The sequence below is a fragment of the Caretta caretta genome, chromosome 3 (assembly GCF_965140235.1).
Source record: "Caretta caretta isolate rCarCar2 chromosome 3, rCarCar1.hap1, whole genome shotgun sequence".
In the NCBI taxonomy this organism is placed as follows: Eukaryota; Metazoa; Chordata; order Testudines; family Cheloniidae; genus Caretta; species Caretta caretta.
Genome location: NC_134208.1, coordinates 105,377,369 through 105,399,072, shown reverse-complemented (window position 1 = coordinate 105,399,072; position 21,704 = coordinate 105,377,369). Strand labels below are relative to the sequence as shown.

The 21,704-nt window shown below is 43.3% G+C and overlaps 1 protein-coding gene across 3 annotated transcripts in view; it reads left to right on the top strand.

Annotated features, from left to right (window-relative positions):
- The first annotated feature begins 369 nt into the window (after window positions 1-369).
- MAP3K5 (mitogen-activated protein kinase kinase kinase 5) overlaps window positions 370-21,704 on the top strand; it is a 154,348-nt gene continuing 133,013 nt past the window's right edge. The window contains exon 1 of one of the 3 annotated variants that reach the window (XR_007355809.2): window positions 370-1,422. Coding sequence is in view for 2 of the 3 variants with exons in the window: in XM_048844432.2 (XP_048700389.2) it covers window positions 1,005-1,422 (418 nt within the window). In the remaining variant the exon portion in view is untranslated. The remainder of the gene's footprint in view (window positions 1,423-21,704) is intronic. The other 2 variants (XM_048844432.2, XM_048844431.2) reach the window with 2 other exon arrangements.

The following is a 21,704-nucleotide window of genomic DNA, read 5'->3' as shown; positions in this document are numbered from 1 at the left end:
ACAGTCTGTGATGCGTTTTTCTTGGCTGTGAAGTTGGTAGGTCCCGAGTTACAAGCTTTTACTTTTTGAATCTCACCATATATTATTGTTGAATAATTATTGGCTGACACCTACAACTTACATTGATACATATAAAATGCACATAGCTAGTATCCACTGAAAGTATTTAAAAAAAAAACCTCAAAGGCAGCCAGCCAAGATCTGTTGAGGAGCACTGCCCACCGACACCGCCAAACGACCAAGCACAGCATGGAGCAGCAGAGGGCGCTGTGCAGAGAAGAAAGCGAATCAAGCGCTGGTACGAGCCCAAGAAGGAGCCTGCGACGTTACGCACCGAACCCTGCCTAAAGTTTGGCGCGGCTCTGAGCGCTCAGCGCAGGAATGCGGCTATTTATAGTCCTGGGCAAGGGGAGGGAATAAGGGAGGAGCCGGGCAGCTCTGGGCTGGCTCCGGTGCGGTTGCTGCTGGCTTTACGGTTCCAGCCATAGCTGGCTCAAGCAGCGATACCAGAAGTGGCTTGTGCGCTGCCGCTGCAGGACGAGCTGATCGGAGCGCCCGGCCCAGCGGCAGGGCAGCCAGTCCGCCGGAGGGAGCCGCGCCGGCGGTGCGAAGCGAAGGAGGAGCGTCTGCCCGGGGAGGAGTGGGCGAAGAAGTGCAGTGACTGCGGGGAGAGGCTGTGCCCCGTGCCCGGCTGCCAGCAGAGCCGCTCGCCAGGTGGTCGCTTCCCTGCAGGTGAAGCCAGCCCAGCCCAGCGCGCGGGGGAAGGGGCGCGCAATGGTGCCCTTGGCAGGCACCGGGCGGGACTGCGCTGCCCTCCCCGCTCAGCGAGACCTCGGCAGCTGCTAAGCGGGGACCGTCTCTGCTTTCCCCGCCCAGCGGCGGGCTGCAGGAGCCTCTGGCGGCGAGGGGCAGGGCGAGCCCGGCGGGCGGCGAAGCATGGCATCTGCTTAGCTCCGGCGAGCGGCACCAGCAGAGCCGGGGACGCGGCGCGGGGCTCCGCAGGGATGAGCGACAGCAGCGAGGGGATCAGCTTCTCGGTGCCCAGCCCGCCGAGCGGCGGCTGCCTGCACCAGGAAGGGCTCGGCGGGGTCAGCCGGAGAGCGCTGGGGGCCGACGGGGGCGCCCGGAGCCTCCTCCCCGCCCCGGCCTCGCCGCCAGCCGGCACCTACTGGAACGAGGACAGCAGCGCTGCGTGCCCCGCGGCGGGGACTGGAGCCCGGGCTAAGGGCGGCGGCACCAGGAGGACCACGGTGACCTACGTGATCAACGAGGAGAGCCAGGGGCTCCTGGTGGCGGCGGAGAGCGGGGCCCTGCAGAGCCTGCGGGAGGCGTGCGAGGCGGTCGGGGCCTCCCTGGAGACCTTGCACTTCGCCAAGCTGGACTTCGGGGAGACCACGGTGCTGGACCGCTTCTACAACGCAGGTGAGCGGCGGCAGCGCCGGCCTCTGCCCCATCGCCTCTCGCTCTTCTTCCTGCCCCTGCCTCGCTCGCTTCCCCCTTCTCTCTCTGTTGTTCCCCTGGGCAGCAGCCCGCTCGGGGAGCCGCAGCTCTCGCCCCTCAGCCAGGGCGTGGCCCTAGTTCTCTGCCTCCTGTGGGAGCCCACAGTGTACAGCTCCTCAGGGGAGCCACCGCTCTTTCAAAGAGCTAGGCAGTGGTGGGGTGTTTTTGTCACCTACCTGATTCCCTGTTTTCCTGGGTGTGACGTTGTGGGGTGCAATCCAGACCAGCGAGGGACTGTGTCACCCCTGCGCTGGGTCTGACCGGAGTTATTAGCTAACACACCACGTGCGGTCCATATCGGACATAAGTTTGATCCAACTGGTGTAATGTGTCACTTACTACCTCTAGCACTCATTTCACGTTTTCTTCAGTGGAGTCAACTCACTTCAATGGCATTTGATTGGGATGACCTGCTATACAAACCTTACCACAGAGTAGGCAAAAGACAGACTCCCCACATGTGATTGATAGGGGTAGATGCAGCCCGTTCAGATTGGGGTTACACACTGTGTTTGAGGTTCTATTTCCTGGACCATCCGTCATCCCTGGCCACTGCTGATCTGGTGGCAGGTTGCTATGTAGCACAATGCCATCTCTTCCTCTTCCTCACAGGATCAGGCCCAGTTTTTCCTATCGGATGTTTTCTGTGATTCTTGACAGTTTGAGGAAATACCTTTCTCACACTTCCTGGTCGTTGGGAAAGTGTGTCACTGTCTCACTCTCTGCCAGAGTGGACTCTCCTTTCAGTCAGTGACCCCCAATTTTCTCCTTTAGTAATTGATTCTGTATTAGGTGAGAGCCTGCCTGAGTTTTGCATACTCCGCTGGGGTGAAGTCAATAGGGCTCTGGATGGGAATAAGGGTCCACTTGATGTAACTATATGATCAGGGCCTTAAGTAGTTTTTTAAATTTTACAAAGCTTTTCTTTCTTGGTGTTTTTATTCTTTTTTTGAGCTATCATGTGGCAGTGTAGTTTAAAACAGATTCCTGGACACGTTTGTGGTTTGTTCCATGTCTTGACAGAGAGATTATCTCTTGGACCACCATCTCTTCCATTGGTGCTTAAATAATATCCCACAGGCAACTACATTGTTTACATAGAAAAAAATTAGCTAAAATACAATAGTTTCCTTTAATGTGATTTGGGGGAACTAATAATAGAAGGAGGAACTAATAATATTAAACTCTCCACGAACCACCAAGTAGTGCTCTTTGCAGCACTGGTTGTTTACAGAGCACAGTTTGGGAACCACCAATTTAAAATGTCCATATAGTGTGTTCTGACTGTTTTCCCTGCTACTGTACCAGGTCATACTGGGCCTGATTTTCAAAGATGTTGAGCTCTCGCAGTTCCCATTTTCTAAAGCTGGAGCTCAGAACTTTTGAAAATTAGGTCCAGTGTGAATATTTCAACAATTCCTTTGTGCTGACCCAAAATTTGGGATAGTCTTTATATTTGTATGCTTGGAAGTGTATACATTATTTATCAATTGCATAAAATATTCATGACAGATGGGATTAAACAGAACTACGTATATAGAGTAAAACAGTTGCCAAGAAAGTCTGTGAACTCTGTGCTCTACCATGATTTACATATAGTCACAGTAGCCAATTTGAAACTATTTGACTTGCTGGCAATGTGTACAGTAAACTATCTGCTACAGTCAGTCCGGCTCCACTGGCAAAAAAGATTTGCATATACAAGGCCATCAAGAGCTTCTTGTGGTCAAATAGGTAAGGTAAATAAGGGGGGAATAGCAATGGCTATCAGAGTCCTAAAGACTTTATAGAACCAGAATTATCATATTAAATATTCTTTTCCTCTTATTTTACAAAAGGAGGGAGCAGTCTGACTGCGAGAGAATTTGGAACTAAGTTTTGACAACGTCTGTATGTGTTTGGAACACATTAGCTAAAACGTTTACAATAACTTTTTTCTTCTTCTTCTGTTTTTTTTTTTTTTTTTTAACCAATGCAGTAACAGCAGGTATCAGTAATCCCCTCTGCTTCTGCAAGTAGAGGTAAGATGATACCTGCATATCCTGGCTGGATGGTGTGCCACTTCCACTGCATGCTCCTTACACATATATGCACATGCACATACATCGGTTCTTTGCAAGCCCCGCCACACAGGTTTTGGTAGGTTGTGGCAGGGCCTGCAGTAACTTGTGTGGCCTCCACTCCATCCTGTGGAACCTGGTCTTGATGGGAGCTCAGAGACCGTGGCAGTTGGCTGCCAGAGGAGTTGTGGTGTCAAATGGCAGTAGGGAGGCAAAAAGGTCCCAAAACCTGTAGTGCCATAGTCTATGTGGAGACCAAAACACCCTGCTACACTGGAGTGGGTAAAACCTTGAGGCTGCCACTCAGTTTCTCAGCATATTCCCTTGTAGGACTATCAATAGATTCCCGTATTTATGGTTATAGAATGATAAATTCACTTTCCCTTCAGCCTCATGTTCCTGCATCAGGTTTTCAAATTCAGATTGTATTAGGTTTGGCATCAGAATTTCAGGATAGAAACTCTTGTGATGGGAGATCAGACTTGAAAGTGAGCTCCTTTAGTTCTGGCAGTTGGAACTCTGGCATATAATAGCATAATTGCACACTTAGGTAATGCATTTTTTGCTTACTAATTTCAATGGCTTTTGAACAAAGCTGTGTAAATGTAAAAACCTTGCTTTTCTTTCATTGCCATACTTTATATTAATCAAAGTACTGTGAAATGTACCATGTCATTCTGCCTCTGTATGGCAGCAAAAGCCAAATACTGTATTGTCCATAGTGCATGCATCTCTCACCTAATTTATTTTTAGAATATAGCTAAAAAAAAAATCTTAGGTTTGCTAACTAATTCCGTTAGTAGGTGTCTGCTATCTAGACATACTTATGAAAGATAGGAATGGGAAACCCCATAAGTGAGGCCCTGGGTAATGCTCTGCTCAGATGCCCATCCTCCCAACCCCATGGAATGATGTGTCTGAACTTTTCTGGAGTACACCATCTTATGTATCAGCCTCGGGATGCAAAGTGTCTGATAATTTGAAGCTGCAACAATCACTAGCTTTTGGGAAGGCTCTTGGGGCTTTTACTTTTCTCACTGAAAATCTCCTAGCTTCTGCCAAGGGAAGGAAATATTTCTGTCATTGTATGCCTCCTTCAGGGCCTCTGGGTTACTGCCAAGGGAGGTGTCTTTACCTTTCTTGACCTTATCTAGCCCTATTACTATGAGACTTCCTTTCTTCCTGAAGAATTCCAGCTGCAGCTTGCTGCTCTTATAGCTTTTCTAATTAGCATGAAATTGACATGATTATTGACAATTTCATTGACTTTTGCATGGTATAGAATAGCAGCCAGGAAACTGACTGGCTTTATTAATTTCACTCTGCTACCCTTTGGCAAAACCAGCAAGGGCACAGGAGCATTCTGTCTGGGGACAGGAAGAGAAGATGTCAACTATTTGACTTGAAAGATTACTTTTGCAACGATAACGGGTAGCAATGTGTTTGCCTTGTACACCGTTGACATTATCTAACTAGTCAACAATTAATGAAGCTTAATTCATTGCAATTACTGAATAGGCCTAAAATTCTGTCAGAATTAAAATGAAGAAGTAACAAAAGGAAGCTGTTGAATAATTCAGGCATGAAATTTAGGTTTAGTGTAAAAGATTTTTTATTAATTCTAGTTGGTCAAATCCTGATTTCACTGAAGTCAACAGGAGTTTTGTTATTGACTTCAGTGGGGCTAGGATTTGGCCCTATACAAATACAAATGTTTTCTTCATTTTTCTCCAGCTTCCAATTTAAATGATATATTTTGGAGAATTAAACATTTCACTGTATTAAACCTAGTGACAGCAGCATTGAGCTGGTGTGCATGAGAACATAATCAGACTATCTTCATTGTCTGAAAGAAGGGAATAAACATGGAAGGAAGCAATGTAAATAAGGGGAATGAAAGGCAGGAGGACTCAGGACAAAAATGAATTAGACTTAAAATTATGTGATGTTCATATGGGACTGTGTTCTTTGTATTTAAAGGGATACTATCAACTTAAATTTGGCCTAAAATATAGTAGTGCTTGAAACCTACACCTTGCACCACTATGAATTTGAAAGTGAAACCGTTTTAATTGAGTTTTTTCATTGTTCAAGCTGAGAAAGGGGCAAAGAGCATACCCACATAGTGACAAGTAAGATGTTTTCAATTCACCCCCTCCCACGCTTTTTCATAATCTAAGGTGCTATTGTAATCATAGAATTGTAAGACTGGAAGGGACCTCGAGAGGTCGTCTAGTCCAATCCCCTGCACTTATGGCAGGACTAAGTATTATCTAGACCATCCCTGATAGGGATTTGTCTAACCTGCTCTTAAAAATCTCCAATGATGGAGATTCTACAACCTTCCTAGGCAATTTATTCCAGTGCTTAACCACCCTGATAGTTAGAAAATTTTTCCTAATGTCCAACCTAAACCACCCTTGCTGCAATTTAAGGCCATTGCTTCTTGTCCTGTCCTTAGAGGTTAAGGAGAACAATTTTTCTCCCTCCTCCTTGTAACAATTTTATATATACTTGAAAACTGTTATCATGTCCCCTCTCAGTCTTCTCTTCTCCAGACTAAACAAACCCAATATTTTCAATCTTCCCTCAGAGGTCATTTTTTCTGGACCTTTAATCATTTTTGTTGCTCTTCTCTGGACTTCCTCCAATTTGTCCACATCTTTCCTGAAATGTGGTTCCCAGAACTGGACACAATACTCCTGTTGAAGCCTAATCAGTGTGGAGTAGAGGGAAGAATTACTTCTCACTTCTTGCTTATATACTTCTGCTGATATATCCCAGAATGATGTTTGCTTTTCTTGCAACGGTGTTACACTGTTGACTCAGATTTAGCTTGGGATCCACTATGACCCCAGATCCCTTTCCGTAGTACTCCTTTCTAGGCAGTCATTTTCCATTTTGTATGTGTGCAACTGATTGTTCCTTCCTAAGTGGAGTACTTTGCATTTGTCCTTATTGAATTTCACTCTGTTTACTTCAGACCATTTCTCCAGTTTGTGCAGATAGTTTTGAATTTTAATCCTATCATCCAAAGCACTTGCATCCCCTCCCACTTTGGTATTGTCTGCAAACTTTGAGTGTACTCTCTATGCCATTATCTAAATCATTGATGAAGATATTGAACAGAACCAGGCTCGCTACTGATCCCTGCAGAACCCCATTCGATATGCCCATCCAGCTTGACTGTGAACCACTGATATAAGTGCTCCCAGGGAAGTGTTTTCCAACCATTTATGCACCCACCTTATAGTAGCTCCATCTAGGTTGTGTTTCCTTAGTTTGGTTATATAATGTAGGTTAAGAAACTTGTATGTAATATATGTAAAGAAACTTGCTTACATCATGGTTTTTAATTTTGAGAGAGTCCCTTTAAAATATATAACGTATGAAAATGGTGCAATCTGACAGAGAGGACTGCACAGAAAACAACCTATTGGAGTCAACGGGCCAGTTATGTGAATAAGGAAGAAGTCACCTGTGTCAGTAAGGACTAAGAGCAAGATCCTCAAAGGTATTTAGGTTCCTAACTCCCAATGAAAGTTAATAACTGAATACCTTTGAGGATTTTTGCCTGATTGTCTGAGTAGAGATTTGGAAGATAAGGCCTCTAATAGTTTTGGGGAGTAATACTCCTCACAGATAATGTGCTACATAAAAATCAACTGTAATTTCAAGCAGGAGATTTTATTTAGGGTAACACTGTTTCTTTTTCTTAATGCTTTATCTCGGCCTTTTAGAATAGTTTGAATTTTAGGTGATCTCTGATGTAGTTTCACTTCTGCACTTTCGCTTATCACCCCCCTTTGAGAACCTGGAGGAATGTTAAGTAGCATCCAGTGTCAGAAGTAAACACCAGTCATCAGCACTACATGTACAATAGCCCTTTTACTCAGTCTTGTTCTGCCATCTTTGCCTAGCATTCCGCTGAAGTTGGTAAGTGCTGGGACGCTAGCATTGTCTACACCCAACAAGTGAGTTTTAATTGCATATACCTGGAGCACTCAAGCAGTAGTTAACTGGTCTGCTTCAGCATTCCTCCCTACTCAGGCTAAGTTCCTTTTTATTTTAACAGAAGCTGAGTAATGAGTGCCAAATCAGCCTGTAAAATGAGTATTTGGGAACAGTAAGTAGTATTGAGGTTACCATTTTCCTCATATTCCGCCCCCCCATCAGATTTTAAAGTCAGAAGGGACATTATTATAATCTAGTCTGACCTCCTGCAAAACACAGACATACTGTGATGTGTATTTGAACTAATACCTGGGAGTGAGTAGCTGAAATTATGGATTCAGTTTGTCAAGAAAAACCACAGTCAAACTAGATTAAAGCAGTGTTGCATTACTGTAGTTGAGTTACAGCAAGTTCTCTTCATGCAGCTTAATTGCCAAGCAGTGCAGAAGTACTTCATGAATTAAAAGATGAAGGCATATACAAATAGGAGTAAAATCAACAAACAATAAGATGGAGAAATATCAATATATAAACCAAAAATGCAGTATACCAGCATAAGGTATTCCAAATGTTCCTTTTTAAACTAAAAAGGAAATTTGTAGAAAATGAAATAATTTGTGCATTATATTATAATGGCTAGATCTCAGCACCTGGAGATCCTGTTGACTTTAATGGGATATATGAGTGCTCAGCACATGTCTGAAAATCAGGCCATAAGCAAGTAGACTAGCCTCGGCGTATATCTAGCAGAAGCTCATGTAAATGACTCATTTAGTTTTGCTTACCTATTTATTTTAGAAGACTAAAAGTTAGGATTGATTGTTTGCTGTGGAGCTCTTCATACAGTCACTTATTATTACACACACTGCATAAGAACAAATGCCTCACAGTCTAGCCGAATGAAGAGCAAAATGTAAACAAAGAGCATACAAAGAAAAACAGATAAAATTCAATAATCTAAGGTATCAGGCCTGCTCCTGTATGCCCTCCGTTCATGAAAGTTCCTCAAAGTTGAGGTGAGTTCTGAGTGCAGAGTGCTTGCACAATCAGGCCCATTATTAGTAGCCCAGGTGAGGAAATGTGCGTTGCCTAATGCAGTTTCCTTTACATTGGTGGGACAATTCCCTATATTTGTGTTTTAAAATCACTGCAGAGTAGGGCTAAATGTTTACTTGATTAGCAAAATAAGTTGGGTAGATGTGCTGAAAGCAATTCTGTTTTGTTATTACTGCGGGGGGGGAAGGTCTTTCAAAAATGCTTTTATAAAAATACTTTATACTCTAAAGAAAAGTACTATGTACTGTCCTTGGATTGAGATGATGAGAAATCTTAGAGGCCCTTACGCTTCAGGGCACAAGCCAAAAACAAACTGAAGGGGGTTAGGAAGCAACTTCCCTGAGGGACAGGTTTTCCCATTATGGTCCATGATGGGGGTTTCTTCAAATGGGGTTTCTCTAATGACCTGCAATGTAGATGTGGTCCACTTTAGACTATGTTACATATTCTTGACAAGTGCCCGCTGACTTACTTCAACAGTGGGCTACTGGCTCTTCATCTGGCTGATGACGATGCTATCAAATGGCTGGGCACACTGCACATACACTTAGAGATGGGGTTTCTTGTACCTTCCTCTGAAAGAATTGGTACTGGCTGCTTTCAGAGTCAGGCTACCTGGACCACTGGCCTAATGCAGTAAGGCAAATGCCTGTGTTCCTATTTCTTCTCTGCCTTGCAAGGTTTTCTGACTACGTTTAACTTATATTAACTTTTTTTGGTGGATGGTAATGTTATTTACATAGGAAATGTAATATCTAGACATCTTCTTTATACCCAATGTTGCAGAAAAATTGATGGAAAATGTGGAGATAAATTATACAGTGACTAGTGCGGGGATTCAATCTGTACACCGTCATTTACTTTAAAAAAAGTCCCCAGACTAAACAATGTGACTGATGTGTATTTTGCACCATGCAAGTATCTCATTGTAACCTTGTGAGTGTATTGCTCTGGAATTTTTTCCTGGCTTCAGCTGCTTATTTTTGAAACTTTTAATGTAATTGCAAATACTGTTCTTGTTCTTGGGTCTCTAGTCCTCCTTTTAACCCGAGTAGATTGTATGGCTCAATAATATTCTGCAATAGTGAGTTTAACATGTTAATTAAATAATGATACTTCCAGTGCAAGCTAATCTAATCAGACATACCAATACTGAGTGAGGGTCAGGGAAGGAATTTCCCATAATGGCAACTAATGAATAAAGCAAGTTGAGTTCACTAGCAGCTAGAAAAGTAAAACTGAGTTGGTCTAGTAGCAATGGTCTTGTAGCTTTTACAGATTTTGGCTGGAAACTTGGTGTCAACTCTGTGGCTTAAAAGCAGTACTGGAATATACTTTACTTAGAGAAATTTGGCATAAAGGAGCAAATCTTCAGAAACTCAGTATAGTCATGTGGTAAAGCTGAATTTGCTTAGAAGATATATAACATCTGTGCAACATTTCCTCTATACCTTGCATAGCTTTCTATGATTGCACAGTGCAAGTCTTTACAAGGACATCAGAGTGAAGAAAATCAGCGCTGATCTAAATTCCTGGGCCGCTTTTCTGGTAGTATTTTGTTTACCTTAGGAGACGCTGAATTCCAGTGATTCCTTCTTTGGCATACTACCGACACTAGAGCTTATCCAGAAAGTTAGCCAATAAAGTGATTTATATCTGAGTTTAAGCTTTCCTGGAATTCTGACACTTAATGACACATGAGCTCTTGCTTTCTGTCCTTGAAATCCAAAGAACTGATGTTCTTAAGAGCTAAATCTAATATTCTTAATTCCTAGCAGTTGACTTAATGTTTTTCTCAGAATAAAAATACATGCTTCCCACAATATTGGCTATTTATAGTAGCAGTAAAACAGCTGAGTTGTAATTACTACCAGTTCTCAAAGTGAGGCAGCATGGCATGGAAGTGAACAATACCCTGCTCACCGTTTAATTCTCTCTACTTCATGATTTTATTTTACTGATGCAAAGTTTCAGACATTTGAAATGCTGCACTCTCCACCTGTGATTATGTAGCATTTGTTTACATTGCTATATTTTAGTATTTGAACATGGTCTTTTCTGCAGCAGATGGAAAAAGGGGGCAGGGGCTGAATCACTACCAATGCTCTGTGGAGTCATGCCAAGACAGGCTATGCTAAAATAACAGATCTAGTTACAGGGTCTGTGGTAGAAAGAGCTATCCTGAAGTATTATTATTTTTGCTCATTTTCAGGACTGAGAAGGGCTACCATAAACCACCCCCCATCTAGGGTTGCTAATTTTGGTTGGATGTATTCCTGGAGATTTGATCACATAATCTTTAATTCCTGGAGACTTCAGACCAATCCTGGAGGGTTGGCAACCCTGCCCCCAACCCTTTCCCACTCCTCAGTATCAATGGGACTCATGTTGAGACAGGTTATGCTCAAATAAATTTGTTAGTCTCTAAGGTGCCACAAGTACTCCTGTTCTTTTTGCGGATACAGACTAACACGGCTGCTACTCTGAAACCTGTGCTTCTATAGGGGGTTAGGACCAAGAGATGCTGAGTGACTGAAAGAACTAATAACACTGTTGCTCTGGAGAGTAGAGCTGATGACTCGGGTCATATCCCCACAAAACATTACTGTTGCTGCTGCTAGGTGTCATGGGTACAGGCCAATTACTTGCCTAACTAAGTGGGCTGGTGAAGGTGGGATGGAGCCCAGAGAAGAGAAATGGAGGTCTGAAGAATCACTTCTGGGAGAGATCAGCTCCCAGTTGTAAAAGCCTCTGAACCTCTGTGTGTTGAAATGTGAGTCTGAGAGATGAAGACGGACAACATTTTAGACTGGGATTTCCAGAGAGGGTTAAGGCAATTGGGTGCCCAACTCCAGACTCCATTAGGCCCCTTTGGTTTTAAGATTTAGGCTGGGATTTGCAATCTGTGGACAGTTTAGGATACATCCTAAAGCATAAAATATAGATATTGTCCAAGTACTTCAGAACAGAATGCCCCATACTTCTGAAAAAGGGGTACTTGTCTGGGTTTAGCTCAGTGTGTTTCAAAGATGGATCTAAAAATACTGTAGGCCCACAGTTTAATTTGCCTGCTCACTGAGAGAGCTGGTCAGGTAACTTGTGAAGAATATTACAAAATGTGGGATTTTCAGAAATTAACTAGTTATTCACAGATAAATCTGCCATTGTTTGACCAGCTCTAATTGTTATAATCAGATGAAGAATGTCCCCCAGGTTCCAAGTGTCCTCTTGCTATATATGCATAACTTACATTAAGGCTACTGGGACTTGCCGGTATGTGTTCTGAAGAGAATATATCCCATCTACTTCTGCCACTGCTCTCTGCATGAGCTGGGAAGATGATGGAAGTATGAGGACAGTATAATGTGCAGTAGGTTCTATTCCTACTTTGCCACTAGCCTGTTGTGTGATCTTGGGCAAGTCGCTTGCCTCCTTTATGCCTCTGTTTCCCTCACCCCATCCCTTTGTTTAGATTGTAAACTTTTAGCACAAAGGGACCTTGATCTTGGTTGGGGTCTCCAAGCACTGCTCTAATAATCATAAAGATGAGTCAGTAAAAGCCTGTTCATGCAATCCTTAGTCAATCAAATCTCCCGTGGATACAACTGAGATCCTTGAGTAAAGTGTATAGATTCAGACTCTAATTGGACCATAGAAGTTGGAGATAGAAAAGGCCAAATTTCGGCGAGTGTGTAAAGTGCAATAGCATAATAGAGTTGACATTTGAGCGTGGTGTATGAAATATTTCCCTCCCCTTTATTAATACATTGTTACATACTAAAATGCCAGGAGAAGTGCTGCTCCATGGAACTATTGCTGCCTCTTAAAGTACAGTATAGCCATAAAATTATTAGCATGAGTCTCTAAAGTGTACTTCCCAGAAAACTGGGCTAAGCGAGATGCAACAGTAATTTTTACTTTCAAGAGTAACATAAAATGAACACACTCCCTTCACCCACCCCGCCCCCAACGATTTTGACATTCTACTGTTGCCACTTCTCTAGATGTGACTGGCAAGGGTGTGTGGCAGAGGGAAATGACTCCTGACCTTACTACAGTCATACTGAGACGTTTACTTCATTTTTTAATTTTAAGTTTAAATATGCTTATGAAATATAAAAGCACAATACAAAAGGAGCCTGAATAACCGTAACAAATGATAATAAGACAACAGAATAAAAAAAAATTCTATTATAAGAGGAGGGCAGTGTATTCCTATATAGATCTAAAAGGAGCAAATAAGAGACTGAAAAGACCTAAAAGAAAAGGAGTACTTGTGGCACCTTAGAGACTAACCAATTTATTTGAGCATGAGCTTTCGTGAGCTACAGCTCACTTCATCAGATGTGTACCGTGGAAACTGTTTCCACGGTACACATCTGATGAAGTGAGCTGTAGCTCACGAAAGCTCATGCTCAAATAAATTGGTTAGTCTCTAAGGTGCCACAAGTACTCCTTTTCTTTTTGCAAATACAGACTAACACGGCTGTTCCTCTGAAACCTGAAAAGACCTAATAGATCTTTTAGAATCCTTATCACAGCCAATGCATGACTGTTCTCTGCAATGAGTTCTCCAGTGCACTGTTCTGTTTCAAAGAGTAAAGCTATGGCATATTTTCATGGAATATTATCCTACAGTGTGAGCTCACTCTTAAGAGAAAATGTCTTGGCATTGTTAACATTTTGTTTGCTTAGTTTCGTTTAATTTCTCTTGGTGCTACCTTCTTCAACCACTCTGAACAATTCCTTTGTTTTTAGAAGTACTTGTTCTTTTTGACAGGTTTCAGAGTAACAGCCGTGTTAGTCTGTATTCGCAAAAAGAAAAGGAGTTCTTGTGGCACCTTAGAGACTAACCAATTTATTTGAGCATCAGCTTTCGTGAAAGCTCATGCTCAAATAAATTGGTTAGTCTCTAAGGTGCCACAAGTACTCCTTTTCTTCTTGTTCTTTTTATCTACACCATTGAAACAACAGTGTGAAGTGTCCTCTTACTGTAAAGAATCAGAGGACCATCCAGGTGTTTTTTCAGATGACAATAAAGGAGTTCAGTTACATGGCTGGGAATGCTTCCGTGAGCCAACAGATCAGTAAGCACCTGTCACAAGTCCATAATAATTTGTGTTGAACTGCAGACCAAGTTTGACTAGAGATAAACATTGGTCATTTACATCACAGTATCTTCATTCATTCTTCTGTAGACATTAAGGGCATAAAGAACAGGTACTTCTAAAAACAAGTTTATCCCTTGATACAAGCAAGTGTAGCTCTTGTTTAAGTCAGTAAGAGCTGATTATTATTAGCAGATGCAGAGCTATATGCCAGGGTTGTATTCCTGCCCTCCCCACCCTTCAAATCATCCCTTTAAAAAGCAATGGCCAAATTTTTAAAAGATATTTAGGCACCAAAATATATGGCTAGGCACTTAGTGAGATTTTATAAGTATCTTTTGGTGCCTAAATATCTTTTTAAAAAAATCTGGTCCCAAACCCATTCTGGGAGTCACCCTGGAACCTTATTAGGACTGAATTAGCTGATGGCTCTTGAAGATGATGTGTTCTGGCTGAGTGAGCAGTTGGATATTTCTTCACCGCAGAGTTAACCAGGATGCTTATTGGGGCATTGCCCATAACCTGGATCCTAACCACACACACAAAGCTCATTCACACAAGTTTAGCGGTGCTTTCATCATTGGCTTTCTGGCTTGTCTCGGGCTTAGGCTAAAGCCTGAGTGAGATGTTCACTTGGGCTGGTAATCTGCCCATTTTGCAGTGAAGGCTCAGGATAAATTATATGAGCATTGATAATTCCCCTTGTGTGCCAAGAAGGACAGACAAATCCCCCGCAATTCACTGGAATGGAATCATGCAGCAGCTCAGCTTACTTCAGCATGCAGAGCTATGGGCTATGCCCCCAAAAGTCCTAGCAACACATAGAGGTGAGGGCAGCACCAGTGAAGACCCAGTAACTCGAGTGTGGCTTTAAAGTATGGCTTCTCATACTTGAGTGAGGCTAACCCAGGCGCTGATCACTGACATTTAGTCTGCAGTGAAGACAGACCTTTTGCTTACAACTCTCTTTCTCTCCCAAATTCTCACCTCCTTGAATTGATTTTTATGAACAAGTAAAAAATCCTACCCACAGTCATGCTCTTCCTTTGGAAGAGCAGAGAGCAAACAATCTTCTGGATTTTTGTGCTGCGCTATTTTGTGCATCTCTTGGGTTTTCTATAATGCTCACTAGAGTGGTATCTGAGTTCTCCAAACTTCCTGCAGGAACTGTGCAAATGTATTTAATGTTGGATTAGTTTTAACCAAGACACATGTAGACTGATAGTAAACGGCATTCAGGAGTGGGCCCAATGACTTGGCATTTTATGTGTTGAAACCTGGATCTCTATTACCAACAGCAGCCTTTGGTCTCTTGCTCCTTGGAGCTCATGCAGTTTGTGGAGGTGGCGTGCTTGACATGCTTGGCATCCAGGGAGAAGACCAGAAGCTGCTTGTTGCATGGACACTTCTTTGCTAGCCAATCCACAGTTGGAACTAGTAAGTGTTTGCCAGATACCTGGAACGAAGGGCTGGGAAACTTTCCAGGCCTCCCTAGGAATAGCCTTTGGTCAGGTTCAAGCATCATAAGAAAGACCTTTGAATCCCTTTGTGAAGTGCAGTCAAAAGAATTAATGAGGTTTTATTGATCACACTGGGTAAAAATAAATGGCTATCATTGTAAATAATCCAGATAAATGTAACTTCTTTAAAGTTTACATATCTGTGTTCATGAGATCCATTGTATTTTTTGCTTCAGAATCAAATGCTTTGGTGCTTCAGTACTACTACTATTTAATTTGGTATTTGGATAGCTAATCCTGTAACATCCATCTTATTTAAAGCCTTTACAGTAGCCTTGCAAAAATCATAATGAAAATTACTACTCCCAGAACAAAACCTACTTTTCTAGCCTGGGGATGATGATGAAGAAAGTACTAAAGGCAAACCAGACCTGTTTTTTTTTTTTTTTTTTTTTTAAAGTACTTGTGTGATGAGTAGACTATATTACAAGGCTGCATTAATGTTTTGCAATGGGAGGACAACATCTCTGTAAGGGGTTGACATGATTGTAAAAGGCTTTCACTTCAACAGCTGCCTGTCACAAGAATACTTTCAGGAATGCAGGAACAGAAAGTGGTGGTGGTGTGTTTTTTTTTTTTTTTAAGACGAGGTAGCCTGAAAGGTGAGTGGTTTGGTTGCTTCCATTTCATCATTGCTGTCTGAACTTGTTTTCACTTTGAAAAAGGCAGCATTAAAGTTGAAGAATTTCTGATCACAAATCAGAGAGGGGAGATGGACATATATACACTATAAATATTACTCCTGAGGGAATTCTGTGCCAAAAAGTATAAAATTCTATGTACACAATATTTTAAAGTTCTGCATATTTTATTTGTCAATAAATAAATGTGGAGGTTCCAGAATGGCAGGGAGAACACAGGCCACTGGCTGCATGGAGGTGGGAGATCACCCTGCAGCCCTCCCCTGGGACATGGACTTGGTGGTGAGGTTGCACCAGACCCTTACGCAGCGCAAAGGCTAGGTCTGCTCCTTAGAGGTAAATTTTGTTCCTCTTTCCCCTTCCAAGAGTTGAGAGCCCTAGATCCTTAGAGTGTGGGCTTTCTGGCACAGGGACTGCTCCTTCTTATGCATCTGGGAACCATCACAAACAAATGGTAGATGATTATAATTAGGGACCTACAAAATTCATGTCCATGAAAAACGTGTCACGAGCCATGAAATCTGGTCTCCCTCCATGAAATCTGGTCTTTTATGTGCCTAAATGTAAGGGACTGTTGCCCCCTTACTAACGTTCAGTGGGGGTGTTTTAGTTGCTAGCTCCCAGTACCAAAAAGGGGGAAGGGTCAATGGGGAATCAGGACTCTGAGACTGACAGCCCCCGGGAACAATGGGGAGAGGCCAATGCTCCAGGTCAGCCTGAATGACAGGGCGGGCAGGCTAATCAGGGAGTCAGGAGGCCAGGGAGGTCCCGTCGTCCGTGTGAGTTGGAATTGCCTGGGTCAGACAGAGTGGGGCCGAGCTAAGGAGAAAGCAGGGGCCTAAGCTGAGCTGGGGAGCAGAGCTGTGCCAGATCCAGAGAGAGCAGCCCCTGTCCTGGGAGCAGAGCTGCAGCCCCAAAGCCAGGGGCACAGCACAGAGAGAGCAGACCTGTCCTGGGAGCAGAGCTGCAGCAACCAGAGCCAGAGGGGCCAAAGAAGCAGCCCAGGGAGCTGGAGGCAGAGCAGCAGCAGCAGTGCAGAGACAGAGTGGTGCAGCTGGGGCTGAAGCAGTCCGGAGCTGGGTGCGGTGAGCAGCTGGGGAGAGAGAGGGGGACCCTGGGCAGCGGGCCCAGCACAGGGAGACGCCTCAGCCAAGAGGCTCTGCAGGCCAGGCTTGGATCGTAACCCCGACAGGGTGGGGGTGACACTGGGAAGAAGGGTCCTACCACTTAGAGTCTGAGAGCGTGGGGCCACCACCAGAGCAAGTGTCCAACCCACAGCATCCCTACAGCACAGCCAGGGCCTGAGAAGAAGGCCTGGGACTTATAAGGAACAGACTGTGAATTGCCCTGACATTCCAGAGACACTGTTTGTGATGTTCCCTGCCACATAACGGGTTGATGTGTTTCCTTTAACCTTTCCCATTTCCCCTTATTCTTTTTAAAATTAATTGTTGATTAAATAACTTGTATTTGCTTTAACTTGTATGTAATGGTCAGTGTGTCAGAGAAGTGCAGAGAGAGTACCCCGGAGTGGGGACACCCTAGCCCCGTCCTAGGTGACCACAGCAGGGTTGGGGGTCAAGCCCCCCAGGAATCTTGGGCCCAGCCTTGTTGGGGTTACGAGGACTCTGCCAGACAGGAGAGTGGAAGGGGAGTCCTCAAGGGCAGGGAGGCCACTGGGTAAAGGAAGTGGGAGCGAGGACTCGGATCCTTTCGCTAGCCCACTTCACCGGGGTAGTGCAGAAGCCAGGAAAGTTCCCCACAATAGCGGGACTATTCCCCCGCTTATGTATACTATACAGGTTTCTCAAATTGCGGGTCCCGACCCAAAGGGGAGTTGCAGAGGGGGTTATTTTAGGGGGGGTTACGGTATTGCCACCCTTCTGTGCTGCCTTCAGAGCTGGGCGGCCGCAGAGTGGCAGCTGCTGACTGAGGGCAGCAGTGCAGCAGCGCAGAAGTAGGAGTGGCAACACCATACCACACCATCCTTACTTCTGTGCTGCTGCTGGCAGTGGCTCTGCCTTCAGAGCTGGGCTCCCAGTCAGCAGTTGCCGCTTTCTGGCCGTCCAGCTTTGAAGGCACCTTCACCACCAGCAGCAGTGCAGAAGTAAGGGTAGCAGTACTGCCACCCCCCCTACAATAATTGTGACCCCCCCCATTTTAATACCTGAAATCGTGAAATTTGCGATTTTTAAAATTCTATGACCGTGAAATTGACCAAAATGGACTCTGAATTTGATAGGGCCCTAATTATAATGCATTGAAACTAGTTGCATTAGTGTGTGTTGCATTAGTATTGGAGGTAGAATTCAGGGAGCTTGGATGCAGGGATGAAGGAGGGCCACATAGCACAGTTCAATAGGGGTTACTTGTTGGCTGCCATGGATGTGGAACTTGGGGTTACAGATGGTGAATCTGTGAATACATGGCTCAGATGGTCGTGTATGTCTGTCTAGGTGGTTATTTTGGCACCCATCACTGTTATGTCTGAGCATAGTGAACACAGTGTTAGTAGAGGCAACTGCAGATCTAAGGCCTTGGTGGTCGCCACAAAACGATCTGCTGCTGCTTTGCAGGAGGAATCTTTCCCCCATAATCTCCCCATTGCAGAGTTCAGTTAGTTGGACTGCATGGCAATGTACAGGATTTGTCCATTAATTTGTAATGTCTGTTATAGACTATACATTCTCCTTGAGTCTTCACTTTGCGTGGGGAAATGCTGACTCCCTAAATGTAGAATTATTATTAGTTTAAGTTTTCAGTATCTTGCAAAAATGATCTTAAAAACAAATCATCCTTGACTTGCACTCCACTAGACACAACTTAAGTATACATCTGTCCATTCCAATACTCAGAAAGGATTTAGTATTTTTTAGCAGCTATTTAATTTCAGTCTTAGACCATAATGTGGAATATGAAGGAAGGAAGTGGGTGTGTTCTAAAAGAACTGAACAACATTTTAGAGGCTTAATTTGGGCTCAAGTTATTGTCAATAAAACGTTAAATAGCAGAAAAAGAACCTGGGTTCTGTGGTTTCAAGTGTGGGTTTATATATGTTTATTTTGGACAAATCTCATTGCTTATAAAAATGAAAAGCTGCCCAGAATGGGAGACACTGTGGGCAGGTGGTGGTGAAGTGTCTCTGCATAGTCTTTGTGTGATATCTCATAACCCTAAACTGTTCCCCCCCCTCTTTCCCACACTTTCACATTTACAGTTCTGAATGGAGACTGGCGCATAATCTTGAAGCACAGTGGTTTATGCATGAATTGTTTTGCACATCAAAATGAATATATATTATGCTCAGTTGTCTGACTTGTGTCAAGCCAAGGTTATATTTCATAATGTAATTACTGAAAAAGATACAGACTTATGTCTGTTCTTTGCTATTAACACCAGAAACAGTAGGGTATTAATTGTTCTAGTAAAATAACATGTAGAGAATGTCTTTTTCTTAGGACAGTCATGTTCGTTTATCTCTCTTGCTTTGATCAACCCTAAAGCCTAGAAGGTCTTACAGCCAGATCCTTCTCACACACAAATTCTAGTTAATAAATTGCAGCCAATGTACCATATGAACTAGCTCACTGAAACTGTTTTGAATGTAAAAATGTTTTTAATGTGCACATATAATAGGGAGGAATGAAAATGTGAGACTGCTAAACCACTGCACTATAGCTAAAGAATCAGCTTGCAGTCTAGACCCTAACAGACTGTAATAATGTAAAATCTACCGTTGTTCTAGCTCTAATGAAGTGCTTACCTAAACTACCCATTTGGGCTTGAGTCTCATTGAACAAATACGAAGTCATACAAGGAGGATAAAATAGCACAACCTAATTCATAGGCAGTGTTACTCCGACTGTTACCCCTGTAGCAGAGATTTTTACCTGGACAGTTAAATTATTCTGAAAGCTTAGTTTGCCATATTGCTAGATTGGGGAATAAATTGTCTGTGGATTAAAGCTACAGAGCAATATTCAGCATTGATACAATTGGTTGCAACTCTCCTTCAAGACAAAGGAGTTGCCCTTGATTCCACTGACACTGAATTTGGCTCTATTTTAGAAGATGCACAAATGAGGGATAATTCATAGATTCCAAGGCCAGAAGGGACCACTGTGATCATCTAGTCTGATCTTTTGTAGAACACGGACCATAGAACTTCCCCAAAGTAATTCCTTGAGAATACCTTTTAGAAAAACATCCAGTCTTGATTAAAAATTGTCAGCGATGGAGACACCGCCACAACTCTTTGGTACATTGTTCCAATTGTTAAGTACTCTCACTGTTAAAAATTTTACACCTTATTTGCAGTCTCAATTTGTCTAGCTTCAACTTCCAACCATTGGATCACATTATGCCTTTCCCTGTTAGATAGAAGAGCCCATTGTTATATATTTGTTCCCCATATAGATACTTACAGACTGTAATCAAGTCACCCCATAACCTTCTCTTTGTTAAACGAAATAGATTGTGCTCTTTGAGTCTGTTCCCATAAGGTATGTTTTCTAATCCTTTAATCATTTCCTTGGCTCTTCTCTAAACCCTCTCCAATTTATCAATATCTTTCTTGAACTGCAAGCCCCAGAACTGAACATGGTATTCCAGCAGTGGTTGCATCAGTTCCAAATGTAGAGGTGAAATAACCTATAATAATGCCTAGTGTCACCCACGTTTTTCAGAACCCAAAGCAGTGCTAACTTAACTGTTTCTTTCCAGGGGGTGTCAGGAATAAATCAATGGGGACACAGCTAAATGATAAATGATTGGTGCAAACAACAGTTCTTTTACTTAAAATTACTCTTTTTTATTAGGTCTCAAGTGTGCACACGCACACATACTGTAGCAGTAGATTCAGAGCACCCCAAACATTATAGTTACCCAAAGTCTGAGATGGTTTCAAGTAATCAACAACCAGGCTTCTGGGGGCCCTCCTTCCATCCAGCTGCTGGGGAGTGTAGCTGTCATCTCCTTGCCCAAAGGACAGCTCCTTGTCAGCTCCTTCCTCAGACTGCTCCAAAGTGTATACTTTTTGCTTAATCTTTTATAGCTAACTTAGGCCTGGTCTACACTTGGCAGGGAGGGGGGAATCGATCTAAGTTATGCAACTTCAGCTACGTGAATAACATACCTGAAGTCGACGTACTTAGATCTACTTACTATGGTGTCTTCACTGTGGTAAGTCGACGGCCGACACTCTCCTGTCGACTCTGCCTGCGCCTCTTGCCCTGGTGGTGTACCGGAGTCGACAGGAGAGTGCTCGGCGGTCGATTTATGGGGTCTAGACTAGACATGACGCTGCCCGTCAATCCAGTGGGTAATGTAGACAAGCCCTAAAACAACGCACATAACTCATAGTGACTCCTGGTGGGTCACCATAGTAACCCCAATGGGTCACCAATTCTCCTAATTTCAGCAAATTACTCATTATTTCTTATCATCAAAGCATTTCTAGTATTTCTTGTCATAACAACAATAAAACTTGTATGTCGGGCACTGAACCAAGGTCGGCTGTCCAAACATTCCTTCCATTCTCATGGTACATTAACTCTCTGTCCCATCCTCCCATTCTGATTAGCAAAACTGCAGTCCTGCAGCTATTTGGCCTTGTCTCTCAGAGCCTAAGATTATTCCAAGCTATATGGTATTTGGTTTTCAGCTAGCAGTGGCTGGACACACAAAATGGCTGATTGCAGTACTGTCAAATTCTGGGGACAAACTAGCTCTGACACTTTTCATCAATAGATTTCAGAGCCATTTGTAAATTAGGCAAGTATCAGGATCCCTAGATAGGGAAACTGAGGCACAAAGGTTTAAAGTGATTCTCTCATGTTAGCTAATAGTATAGCTGGGAATAGAACC